Here is a 12488-nt window from a genome sequence, read left to right as displayed (position 1 = left end):
GTTTTGCATTATGCAGTTCTGTAGCATTTTCTCGAAAACCAGAAAAATAGCTTGAGTTCAAATTAGATCATGGAAATATCTCACAAATTAAATAAGAATTAGATTACCGGCAGTTCGCCCTAATTAGTCTAGTTAGGCAACTAGAATTAGCTACTTGTCCAAGTCTGTCTGCAGGCGGCAAAGTTATATATGTTTGGACTTCCCCTGTTGTTCCGTTGGGTATTTGCTGTATTTGGGTTTCTGAACTCTTATCATTTGCGTATACCGTAATTGCCAAGGGAAATATCGGTCTGCAATGTCAGGCATCGAGACATACAACATATTTTGGGATCCGAAAACGCGGACCCTTTTCCAAAATTCTGAAAGCTCTGGTACCGGAAAAGAAAACTTGTGAAATTGAAAATAGTAACCAATAGTACTGTGCTGACTTGAAAAAGACGTCATCACCTTGACTCGACTCCCGAAATACCCGCTTTTTTACGACACTTTTGCGGTGTTGACTAAAAAAAACGTCATCTTTCCCATCTCTACCCCGAAAAACCCGTCGCGCCGTGTTTTTCGTTGATTGTCTTGCCAACTGTGGCGTTCGCTGCGTCGGAATCGAGTTTTTGATCGCATTTTAATACTTTTACTAGAAAAAGAGGACGTATTCCCAAAAAAGAGGACATTCAGGCGTCCTCCGGTGACACTTTCAATTTATTGAAAAAAGAGGACAAATCTACTTAAGAGGACGTATGGCAGCCCTAGCAAATGCCTTTTGCCTTATCCAGGTATCGCGTAGAAACGTATTCACGATGATCTCAATATTGGTGATTATCATTACACTTCGTTATTCATAATTAGCGTCAGGTTTGTAACTTGTAACCAAGTCAAAAGGTCCCGAGTCACAAGCCAATCTCACTTTTATAGTTTTGACTCGAGTCAAGTCCAGTCATTTTCAATTTGCCACCGAGTCAAGTCCGAGGTCCAAGTGGGCTAGCGGAGGATCGAGTACGAATCATAGTGTTATGACTCGAGTCCAAGTCGATGTGTTAACTGTTCAGTTTCGAATTAAAATCTTGCTACACCCACTGTTTACAACTCTGCTTTGTGGTATAGAATGCTTCCCTTTCGCTGTATTCTCTGCTGGGTCGTTAAAGTGCATGTTTGGACATGACATTCCACATCTTTCATACTGTTATGACTTCATACTAAATGGCACTGTTCACATCCCAATTTTTAGCCTTAAGAGATGACACTGTAAAACGTCAATATCAAACCTTGTAACGCAGAAAGCGATCAATGAACACGACAAATTATAGCATCTTATCGGCCATTATACGGTCTTTAAAAACGGATTTAGCAATTGCCGGTTATGTCCCGGCGAGACAGGTGCGCGATGGGTCTCTCGCGGGAGTAATATCGCATTAACGAACTCTACAGGGACTGTATGCACTCTGGTGCGATGTCATTCACCCGTTGTTGAGGCAGGCGGTCAATCGACTGGCATTTGGAAATCTTCCCGTGCGGTTTGCTATAATCCGTGTCGAAGCGCCAATGTGCGAATTGGACCACTAGAAAATTTTCAGCTTTAATTCGGATCGAAGTTACTGCTACGCAGCTTTTTTAAAATGAGGTTAGAATTAGAATTACTGCATTTTCAAAAAATTGAAAGAGACACAACGGAAATCAAAGTTCGGTTCGTATCAAAACTGAGCTCATTCCCACAAGCACGAGACTGCCAATGCCCTGTACACCAACCCTGGCTCGAATCGCGCTACTTAGTTCTCCTGTAGCGTGTTCAGAATACCAGAAATTAGATTAGAATTAGAATTAAAATGATAGCAGAGAAAGATATAACAGATTAGATTAGAATTAAATTACTGGAATTTCGCTCCAATTAGTGCAAAGACAACACGAATTATCTAATTGTCCAGTCCTGTGGTTCTTAACCTCCGGCCAGCCAAATCCAAATATATTTAGATTTTGGAACCGAATTGTCAAAAGCAGCGTGTTTGACCTCTACGAAGCTTGTCCATTAATTAGATAATGAAACATCGGGTTTCAAATGGATTTTGAAATTTGGAACCTATTTTCTGACTGGCGTCGTAATATTCAGTCCGCGATCTACTTTGGACGAACCGTGCGTCGCAGTGATGCAGACCAAAAAAGTAGCCTACAGCTCGTTTAAGACAGTCCATTTTATAGCGACAATGGCAGTATAACAGAGGCTAGCAAACAGCAAGTCGCATTTCTTCCGACTTGAACAGAACCACGTGTAACGTGTATAATATCACGCAGCAGCGGATTTCTCTTTGAATTGAAGTTTCCAATGTTTGCTTTTGGGGCGACTACATTTGTCGTGCTTGCATTTCGGACTAAAATTTATTTTTGAAATGGTACCCGTCCCTAAGATAAAAAGGCTGAGGATCATTGTTTCATAGCGGTTGCGGCTTTGGTCCTTTTCGGTATGGATACGTTGGTAGTTCGTATGCAAATATTCGGGTTTAAAATCTTGATAACATCAATGACTCGTGCCACGACGCACAGTTACCGCGTTTCCCGCCGTTGAACAATCTCGCGAAATTACTAATAATTGCGAAAATGATGCTTTGTAATAACTAGTACGCAGCGCGACATGTTTCTATTTTCGTACGCGCCCAATTACTATGCCTTACTATACTGTGGTGTGCTTCCCACATCCCAGCACGAGCCCTGAGATAGCCAAGATCGGTTTTTATCAAAATACTGCGTAGCTTTGAGGCTGGTTCACTCTGTCCTTCCAACATGAATGGTGTGTGAACTTGTACAGCTTACGCGACCACAAAGAGTATGATTGCCGGTTCTCCATCACATTGTAGATGATTTGGTATTTTCGGCCGTAGTTATTTCATTGCACTTTGTGAAAATACTATGGTTTTATCACGACTTCACAGATATTTCATTAGATATTTCATTTCCGGTAACTTTCGTAGCTTTGTTTTGTACTACATGATTCGTATGCTGCGATACGCCAAATCGAGGTTTACTGTCTTCCACGGCGGACAATAGTCTCGAAACTATCATTGTGGTTGATAAATTAAGTTGTTGTGGCAAAGAGCGTACCATTTCAGTTCCCGAATCATTGCGGCAGCGCAGTAATCATATAAGTCTTGCTGTATTATACTCAGGCAGCATCGATTTTCGGGAATTCATCTGCGCCCTCTCAGTGACGTCACAAGGCAGCGTGGACGACAAGCTCGGATGGGCGTTTCAAATTTACGATTTGGACGGCAACGGTTCGATCAGCATGAACGAAATGAGAGAGATAATCAAGGTCGGTGTTGAGATAAGACGTGAATAACTAGGTAATAGTAGTTGTCTAATTATTACCAATTGGAGCGAAATGCCGGTAATCTAATTATAATTTAATTTGTGAAGTGTTTCTATCCACTCATTTTAAGTCTAATCCAATTTCTGGTTTTGCTGAAAATGTTGCGGGAGAATTGTCTAACTAATCTAATTTGAAAAGGTAATATTTTGTAGTTGCCGACTCTGGTTGAGATAAACAATTAGTCATCCAATACGACAAACAGAACGCGATGCTTTGGCAAATGTGTACCGAAAGCCAGTGTGGTCAATGGTCAATATGCCTACATAGGTTTGTAGCTATATGTTAGAGCAGAATTAGATTAATGATTAGCCGAATGTTTCCAAAACTAATCATACTTGTGTGTTTGCGCAGACGATTTACAACACCCGTCCTCCTAAGGAAAGGCTCACTCCCATGGGAATACAAGACAGGACCGAGCAGACCTTCAAAAAACTAGACACCAATAATGACGGTAAGCAATATAGCCAAGTTGATCAATTGCAATCATGAGGGCACTTTGAAACTATACCGAAGCCGCCACATTGCTATGTTTCACTTGCTTAAAGCGAAAATACGGCAATGATATTTCGCCCGAGCCCCGAGTCGTACACATCATGTAACAGTCGAGGGCTGCCGAACAATTACATTTCTTCAGAATTTTACTGGCTACTTGATGAAATTGTTAGGTTGCCTAAAAAAACGTTGCACGCCAGTTTTGGCTCAATTCCAACCTATAAAAATATTGGTCTGTAAGAGAACGATTTTGGATTTTTTTATGAATATTAAATGTAAAAAAATCTTACTGGCTACCCCATTGACTTTGTTAATTGGTATGAAAACACGACGCACTACGAATTTGGCTCAATTCCGATCAGTAGAAGTGAAGTTATTGGAGTACAATATTTCGGATTTGAAAAACATGGTATTTACGATAATAATTAATAATTATAAATCTACCCACCGTAAATAGACAACGTAACAATTCCACGGGTTTGCCAATAAAATTGGAAAAAAAAGTATTTATTTTTGTTGAATAAGTCGAAGACCTGTCCTGCGAAGACTTTTTTTGTCTTGAATAGTAATGGTTCTATGGGTTGGAATTGAACCAAAGTTGGTCTGCAGCATTTAATTAGGCAACCTAACAATTTTATGTAGCAGCCAGTAATATTTGAAAAAAAAAATTTTTGAACAGCCTCAATGTAACAGTTTACCGCAGACCTGACCATTTTCTGATCCGCGAAAGCTCGCTTTGGATTAAGGACAAAAAACTAACTTTCCGATGTTAATGCGTGGGCTAACATCACAGGCTGTATAAACTGAGCCGGAAACGCGTTCACTTTGAAGCCTGTTTATTTATGTACCGTGATGACGTAGGCTACTACGTCGTGTGCGTAGCCCATAGATGCAAAATAAAGCTGATATAAGCAAAGAATGCCGTAACAATCAAAGTCACATTTCACTAGAAATTTTCCAAACTGGATTAGAATAGGAATAATGTAGCTTCACAGTTTTTTCCGATTAGATTAGAATTAGAATTATAGCTAAATATGTATAATTTGAATTATATCTAATAGCTACATAGATTTTTTCGACATCGACGAATATTATAATTATAGCAACCCGTTTTTTTTCAAATTAGACCGGAATTAGAATTAGACACGTTTTTCCGAATTAGAGTAGAATTATTGAACGACATAAACGAATGAACAGAAAAGTGTGTTGTGCGTTCCATGGTTCTCACGTAAGCCTCTACCTAGCCCGCTGCCTGCGAAACTAATTATAATCTAATTTGTGAAATGTTTCTATGGTCTAATTTTAATTCTAATCTAATCTAGAAAATGCTGCTGTGTAGCTATAATTCTAGCGCAATATGGAAAAGCTCAAGATTTTCTAGCGGTCGATCTCTGTAATATACCCTGGTCAACTTGATCTGAGTGGTTGTTTACGGTTCGCAGAAGCGTCAATAGAGCGCGAATATTGAAGCGCCGCACATTTTGCAAACTGCCTTCGATTTCGTGTTTTTAAGCGTGGCAAGGCAACGGTTTCGGTTGCTCTGACGGAATTAGATTTTGTTAATTCAGTCGTGCGAACGGCCTCTTTAGAATATCACACAGTTGGTAAAGGCATTGGTGTTGCCTAACTATTGAGTCTTTAAATAGATATCTGTTGAGAACACTGCAACTAGACCCCGGCCGATATCGTGTTTTTGAGCCGAAACTGAGGGGACCGATAACTAATATCTTCACCGATAGCCCAGATATTAGCGTTGTTCAAAAATAACTTTTTGTTCAAATTTTCGCGGCTGTTTGATAAAATCGTCATGTTGACTAAAAACCGTTGCACACAAAATTTGGCTCAATTACAACCAGTAGATGTGACGCTATAGGAGTCTGAAAGTTTTGAATGCATAAATATTTAATTTTTGTTTAATGTAACAGTTTACCCCATAAAATTGTTGAGTCTGGTAGAAAGACGACGCAAAGCAATTTGATGCAATTCCAACCCTTAAAAGCGAAGTCAATTTAGTTTTCCATTCATAATTCTATGATTTCCCACCGTCAATGCTATTTTTTCGAATCCAAAATTTTCAACTGCAATAACTTGGTTTCTGTGGGTTGGAATTGAGCAAAAACTGTTCTGCATCGTTATTTTAGGTAATTTAACAATTTCATGTGGTTAACAGTAAAATTTGAAAAAAAAAATGATGGTAAACTCAGAAATTTCAAACCTCTTTACATCTACTAGTTGGAATTGGGTCAAATTTGGTGTTCACCGTTTTTTAGTCAACCTAACATTTTTATCATATAGCCGCAAAATTATTTTTTTAAATGTTTTTTTTAACAATCCCACCCCATATATTCAAAAGATATGGTATCTAGCTAGCGTTAGGCGTATTTCCAAAACCTATAGCTTTTGTTTGAATGACTTGGGACCATGACCTACTAGTTTTCAGTAGGCCATGCTTGGACATGAAATAAAGTATAGAGCGATATGACGTCACGAAATTTGCCTATATTTTTACATCTAATGGACGACACTGATACTGTTTTCAAGGTATGATAGCGAGTCTAGTCAATATCACATTTTAAACAAAATCGGTATCGGCCATTTGATGTAAAAAGTATCGGCAATTTTCGTGGCGGTGGGGACGCCTTACATAGATAATTAGATATATCCCAGATGTGTAGTGGGCTCTATTTACGTTTTTACTGTAAACGAAAATAGTGTATTTCGCTGATTTTCACGCTACCGTAGTCTGTAAACAGGTTAAAGGCACTTTGAGGTGTGAATTGTTCTTTCACACTCTTCGAATGAGTGAACATGACTCAAATACACCGATGACCATAGATATATCCCAGGGGTGTAATGAACTGTAAATCCGTATGTCCGAAATGTGTGTATTTATCAAGCTCTCACCATAGCGTGTGGATGTGGAGTGTAAATAAGCTCAACTGCACTTTTAAGTGCGAAATTGTGCTTTCACACCCTTCCGCCTATTTTTCACGCCTGTTGCACAGACTTATATTCCCAACATGGATTTACAGTGAACTACACCCCTGGCCTGGGATATATCTCTATGTCAACTGGTGTATTTAACTCATAATCCCCCATTGGAAGGGTATGAAATAACACTTTGGCACCTGAAATTACGGTGTAGCTGATTTACACCCCGTACTGTGGTGGGAATCTGATAAATACACATATTTTGCGCACACGGATTCCCTGTGCACGACACCCCTGGGATATATCTCCATAAGAATTCGTGTATTTGACTAAAGCTCGCCTTTTAAAAAGGTGTTATAACACGATTCGGTACCAGAAAAGGGAGTTTACCTAATTTGCACTCCAATGTTGGGTAAAATTGGAGATATACACCTTCCGTATTCAGTGCATCTAAACCAGGCATATACGTGCTGATAAATTGTGCAATATGTAGTAAAAAGCAAAATTGGATACGTGTGAACGGGTATTGTAGCTTGTTTTCGATATAGACGAACCCAAAATAGCGACTATCCGACTTGGCCTATAAATAATAATTATCGCATTCCACTCGGGTCGAGCATCGTCTTGCTATGTGCGCCTAGGCCTTATATATTTGCGATACGTAGGCCTATATTTCGTTAGACTTTAGTAGAAGACTAATGCATGTTATGCTATTTTATATTATACTGTGAGCTGTTGGTGACATGTTTATATCAATCGCACGCCTTTTGCTGAATGCATATGCAAAAAAAAAAACATCCAAGGCTGATTTTGTCTTGTGTATCGTCGCTGTGGAATCAAAGTATAGCTTATGTCTATTTTACACATTTTGAAGTTTTTGTCAAGTTCTCATTTTCTTTCGCCCGTATCTTGGGTATGATCAAGTTTGAAACCCTGTCAAGTTAAGGGAAATGATACTTAATCAGCCAGCAGCATTGTCACGAAGTGCAATTAAGTAGGTATGGTCTAAGGCTGTGGTTCTCAACCGGGTTCCGCGAAGCATTTTCAGGGGGTCCGCGAAACCTCTAAATTTGCAAAAGGATTGATAACCTAATTTGTAATATTCTAAACCAAGAAAATCGCGATGCAGTTTCGCTTCTTTGCTAAAACTTCAGGACTCTCATCAACAGAATGGCCGCCCAAGATGAAATATCCTATACTGTGCAAATTCATCTCAATTTCCAAATTGCCAATAGCTTACTGACACAAATATATTTCTGTTTAGAGATGTTTTACTGGATATTCTGGAAAATTATAAAAGTTGGAGTAGTAAAGTCAATCATGGTGGCTTTGAAATGTTTGTAAAACATTTTAGATTTGAAGTCTGTCCCAATAAACGGATATAAACCGCTATTCCAGAATAACTTCAAGATGAGATGCTGGATAGAAATGACTAGGCCGGACATGATATGTTCATTGGTTCATGGTCATTTTTTTTGCTGTTTATCACTAGCCTATAGTTGATATTTGCACAAGACAGATGACGGTTGCACGATAATTGAGCTATATTTGAACTAAGACTCGAGGGGGTCCGCGGGGACCCGTGACGGTCGAAAAGTGGTCCGCAAAGACAAAAAGGTTGAGGAGCACCGCTCTAAAAGATTACAAATTATATTCATGTAGTTCAAGTTTAAGTAACAATGTCTTTGTTTTCTTTACAGGAAAAATCTCGCGATCCGAATTCATAAGAGGAGCCAAGACGGATTCGTCGTTAGTCCAAATCTTGACTTGAAACCGTACATACCTCCAGCAAGCTTATAAATGTGCTAAGGTCGATGTAAACTCGTAATTCCTATAACCGAACTGCAACAAAGCCAAATAGTCGGTCGTGTGATAATTATACCCCAAACTGCCAGCGTGTTGTACGCTTTTCATTCTTAGCATCGTTTTTGTAGACAACTCAAGAACGACTCGAGTTGACCAACCCTGCTGAGTGTTGTGTGAGACATACACGCTGGCAGTGTAAAAAGACCCGTCGCACAAAGACAGCCATTTTGCAAGTCTTCAAGTATTATTTTAATGTATAGTTTATGCTGACATCCAATTCCTAAATTTGCAGTTACTCTTTTTCGAGATTTTGTCGAAATCAAAAGCATCTGCGATTGTTTCCTCGTACGTTAATTAAATCACTGAAGAGCGCAACAAGTCTACGACTGCATGAAACGCTGGAATGAGTTGAAGCGATTTTCCGAAGTTATGAACAATTGAATCGGTAACATGCTAGCCAGTGGTTCTCAACCGGGGGTCCGCGAAGCATTTTCAGGGGTTTGCGAAACCTTTAAAGTTACAAGATGTCTGCTAACCTCATTTGCATTTTTTTTTAAATTTGGGACATCACTAGACACTAGACTGATACAAATAACCACTATTCCATTAAAAAGTCGAAGATGACCAACGCTCGATAGAAATGACCAGGCTGGACGCTATATGTTGATTACAGAAAAATATTTTCCTAATTTTGGTGCCATATTTTTGCGATCAGACCCTAAGGTGTCGTAGAAGCGCTATGCGTTATTATAACATTCACCAACCAACTATATTTGAGGAAATAGATTTTCGGCAAGCGTTCATATCAAATCGAAGACGCGGATTTTCAAGACACGACCACGTTTTTGAAGAAATGCAGTTGTAGAATTCCCTCTGAAATAATATAGTCTACCCAATTTGTACATTAATATTATGATGTTATTTTCAAGAAAAGTCATTTTGTTGCTGTTTATCACTGACCGACAGTTAATATTTGCACAAGAAATATGACGGTTGCACGATAATTGAGCTAAATTTGAACTAGAGGTTGAGGGGGGTCCGTGGGAGTCCGTGACATCCAACAGAGGTGCGCGAAGACAAAAAGGTTGAGGACCACACTGTGCTATCGATGCTATTCGTTTTGGAACAGTTTTAATGCCCCTTCCTAATGACGAAACGGGGCGCGATTGTGTCCTTTTTTTTTATCGCCGTGTATAACTTGTATTTGCTTCTTATGGAGCAGTTTCAATTCGGTGAATTCGCTGTGAGTGATTTCCTGCAATAAAGGTACATCTATGTACGACACCAAATATACAAGATCCGTGGTCACTTACTTACACTGATTGTTGTGGATGAATCCCCGGTGACAGAAGAATGACGATAGAAATGATGTCATTTTTACAGTTACAATCTGTTACCGACACACAGGGTCTTATGTGACTCCTCGAAATAATGCGATTCTTCAAAACGGGATGTGTAAGTATCTATCGCTTCAACGTCGCAAAATGGGAATTAATATTAAAATGTGCTCATCGCGCGTGTATCAAAAAAATGCGGTATTTTCTTGTCATATTTCGAATTCGGCTGATATGACGTTCGCTCCTGATGAGAATCAGCCGAAAATCTGGACGTATAGAAAAAAAAATTCATAAAAGGAATGTTTTTGCTGGAATTATGAGAGAAACACAACTAAACGTTACAGTATCAGCTTCACAATATTTTTTTCCGAATAACTAATTCTGTGGCCCAGCCGTTAAGAGCCACAGGCTTAAATTGTTTGGAAACAATTCTGCCGCGAAATATTGCACATCATGGCAATATGCGAAGATCTACGGAAATGTAGCTGGCCTCTGACTATGCTAATGAGTCGGAACTTATATTTGAGTCATCAACATCACACATTTCGTGGTCACTGGTCAGACGAATCAAATTTTCGGTTGGCCTCGCAAATTCACACTTAATTACCTGGGACATTCAGCCTTTGATAATAAAACTAATTTCGAAAACGAATTTGCTGACCGCTCAAAACCTTCTCGCGGGCATGTATGGAATCGATGTCCTGTACTCACACTATGTTTTATTTTTTTAATCAAATTTCTTCAATTTGGAAAATCATCGCTGCTCACCTGATATATTAGGCAAAACGGCCAGCGATTCCAGTCAGGCTCGCGGGATGATTATTTTGGCTGTCATCATCATCATCATCATTGGTTTATTAGCAATTTTATCAGTTCAATACACCACAAAAATGCGATACAATGAAAAGACAGGAAGATGTCGAAGCGATTAAATTGACAATTTTCAATAAGAGAGCAACCACCAGTTCATTGAACCAGAATCATTTACCCGGGCTCAGGGCCGGTACTAGTTTTCTACATCAGCGGCTGGGTTATTCACCATGCGGAGTAGCCAGAGGGAATCAAACCCGAGACTTCTGGTTCACAAGGGCATGGGTTGTAGAGTAAGCTAACCATTGAGCATGGGTGTCTGTCGATTTTGACAACTGGGAAAACATATGCTATTCACATTTCACACTAAAATATTGTCTCGATACTTTCTTACCATCGCGGAAGCCTTGAAACCTCGGTTGACCGTAACCGCACCCTCGATTTTGCCGTGTCCGGTCAATAACAAGATTGCTTTTACCGAGAAAGACAATACCGAGAATGCTATTACCGAGATGGACACGACCGAGAATGCTACTACCGAGAATGTATACCACCGCCGCGGTACCATTGGAAATGGCTTTTGACCCAGATTGTGCCTGTATTTATGTGTCGAGGTTCTGGGCTCCTCGTCGCTGACTCACTGCGTATGCAGTATATATAATAAGTCCAGAGTAAAGGTATTGAATGTAAAAATATTTCGAATGTTTTCATTCGATAGTGAAGAACTGCCGAGCCAAAAAATGTCGACAACAAAGATTCAGATCAAGTTCAAGTTTATTCATAAAATTTCATCACTTCAAAACAGCACTAGACTGCAATACAATGAATGATAGCAAGATGCCGAAACGAGTCGGAGTAGTCAGACACCCACCTGGGACACCCATATGGACGCATGAAAACAATATAGACCGATGCCGAAAGAGCGTGAACGTGGAAGTCGTCCGGAAGATTACCCATTCAAAGATACTGGACATTACTAATATCGTTGTCGAGGCGTACATAACCTAAATAGGCGATACGAGCCACTGTTGTATGTCAAAATACAAACAAACGACTGCAGGATTCCTTAATTATAGTTTTCACAAGGTGTCAGTAACGATCAACAACTCAGCTCATTTTTATTGCGTAACCAGAGTGACTGAGCATAAGAAATTTTAAGTCGGTTTGCCGTAGCCTATCTGGACGTTGCCAATGTCAGCCTGGGTTTTCAGTAAAGGGTAATATTTTGCCCGATAGCTGTGAGTTTTCACCAACCTGTTTGTTTCTTTGTCATTAATGTCAGTTCAAGTCATATATTGAGCGACCAGTGGGGTTGAGGTTGAGATATAAAATTCGATTACGGTTTTATATTTTTTATTACTTTCCTGTGATATTCGTTATCTGCCCATGGAGTATTTAGTTGTATTTAGCTTTCGCATATGCAGTTCTATATTTATCGGAAAGTTATTTATTAAAAGCCTGGGTGAATCTCGAAGGATATCGAGCATAAACTTAACCTATGGGCATTTCCATTTATCTGTTGCTGAATATTGCTGAGGATTCGAAGAATCGCAAGATTATGATACTATGAAAAGTTAGGAAGAAGCTGTGAATAGTCTATCAATCAAATACCTATAACATTAGCGTGCAGATAACCTGTAGGAAAACTTGACAGGGTCGTAAATCGAAATTTACACTCTACAGATATAATTACCTTGAATGAACCTCTACTTTATGTGGGCTATCAATCTTCTCACAAAGCAGCAGTGCTCAAGCACTAT

General features: G+C 39.4%; 1 protein-coding gene across 1 annotated transcript in view; it reads left to right on the top strand.

Moving 5' to 3' along the window:
• The window catches only part of LOC145446362 (neuron-specific calcium-binding protein hippocalcin-like), a 32532-nt gene extending 22655 nt beyond the window's left edge, over positions 1–9877 (top strand). Inside the window, exons 3-5 of the mRNA XM_080324629.1 lie at positions 3150–3295; positions 3704–3803; positions 8476–9877. Of these exons, the coding sequence (XP_080180755.1) occupies positions 3150–3295; positions 3704–3803; positions 8476–8546 (317 nt within the window). The 3' untranslated portion in view covers positions 8547–9877. The remainder of the gene's footprint in view (positions 1–3149; positions 3296–3703; positions 3804–8475) is intronic.
• The last annotated feature ends 2611 nt before the right edge of the window (positions 9878–12488 follow it).

The sequence above is a fragment of the Botryllus schlosseri genome, chromosome 9 (assembly GCF_051294905.1).
Source record: "Botryllus schlosseri isolate E-star chromosome 9, Bs_hap1, whole genome shotgun sequence".
Lineage (NCBI taxonomy): Eukaryota > Metazoa > Chordata > Ascidiacea > Stolidobranchia > Styelidae > Botryllus > Botryllus schlosseri.
This window is presented reverse-complemented; position numbering and strand designations above follow the sequence as displayed.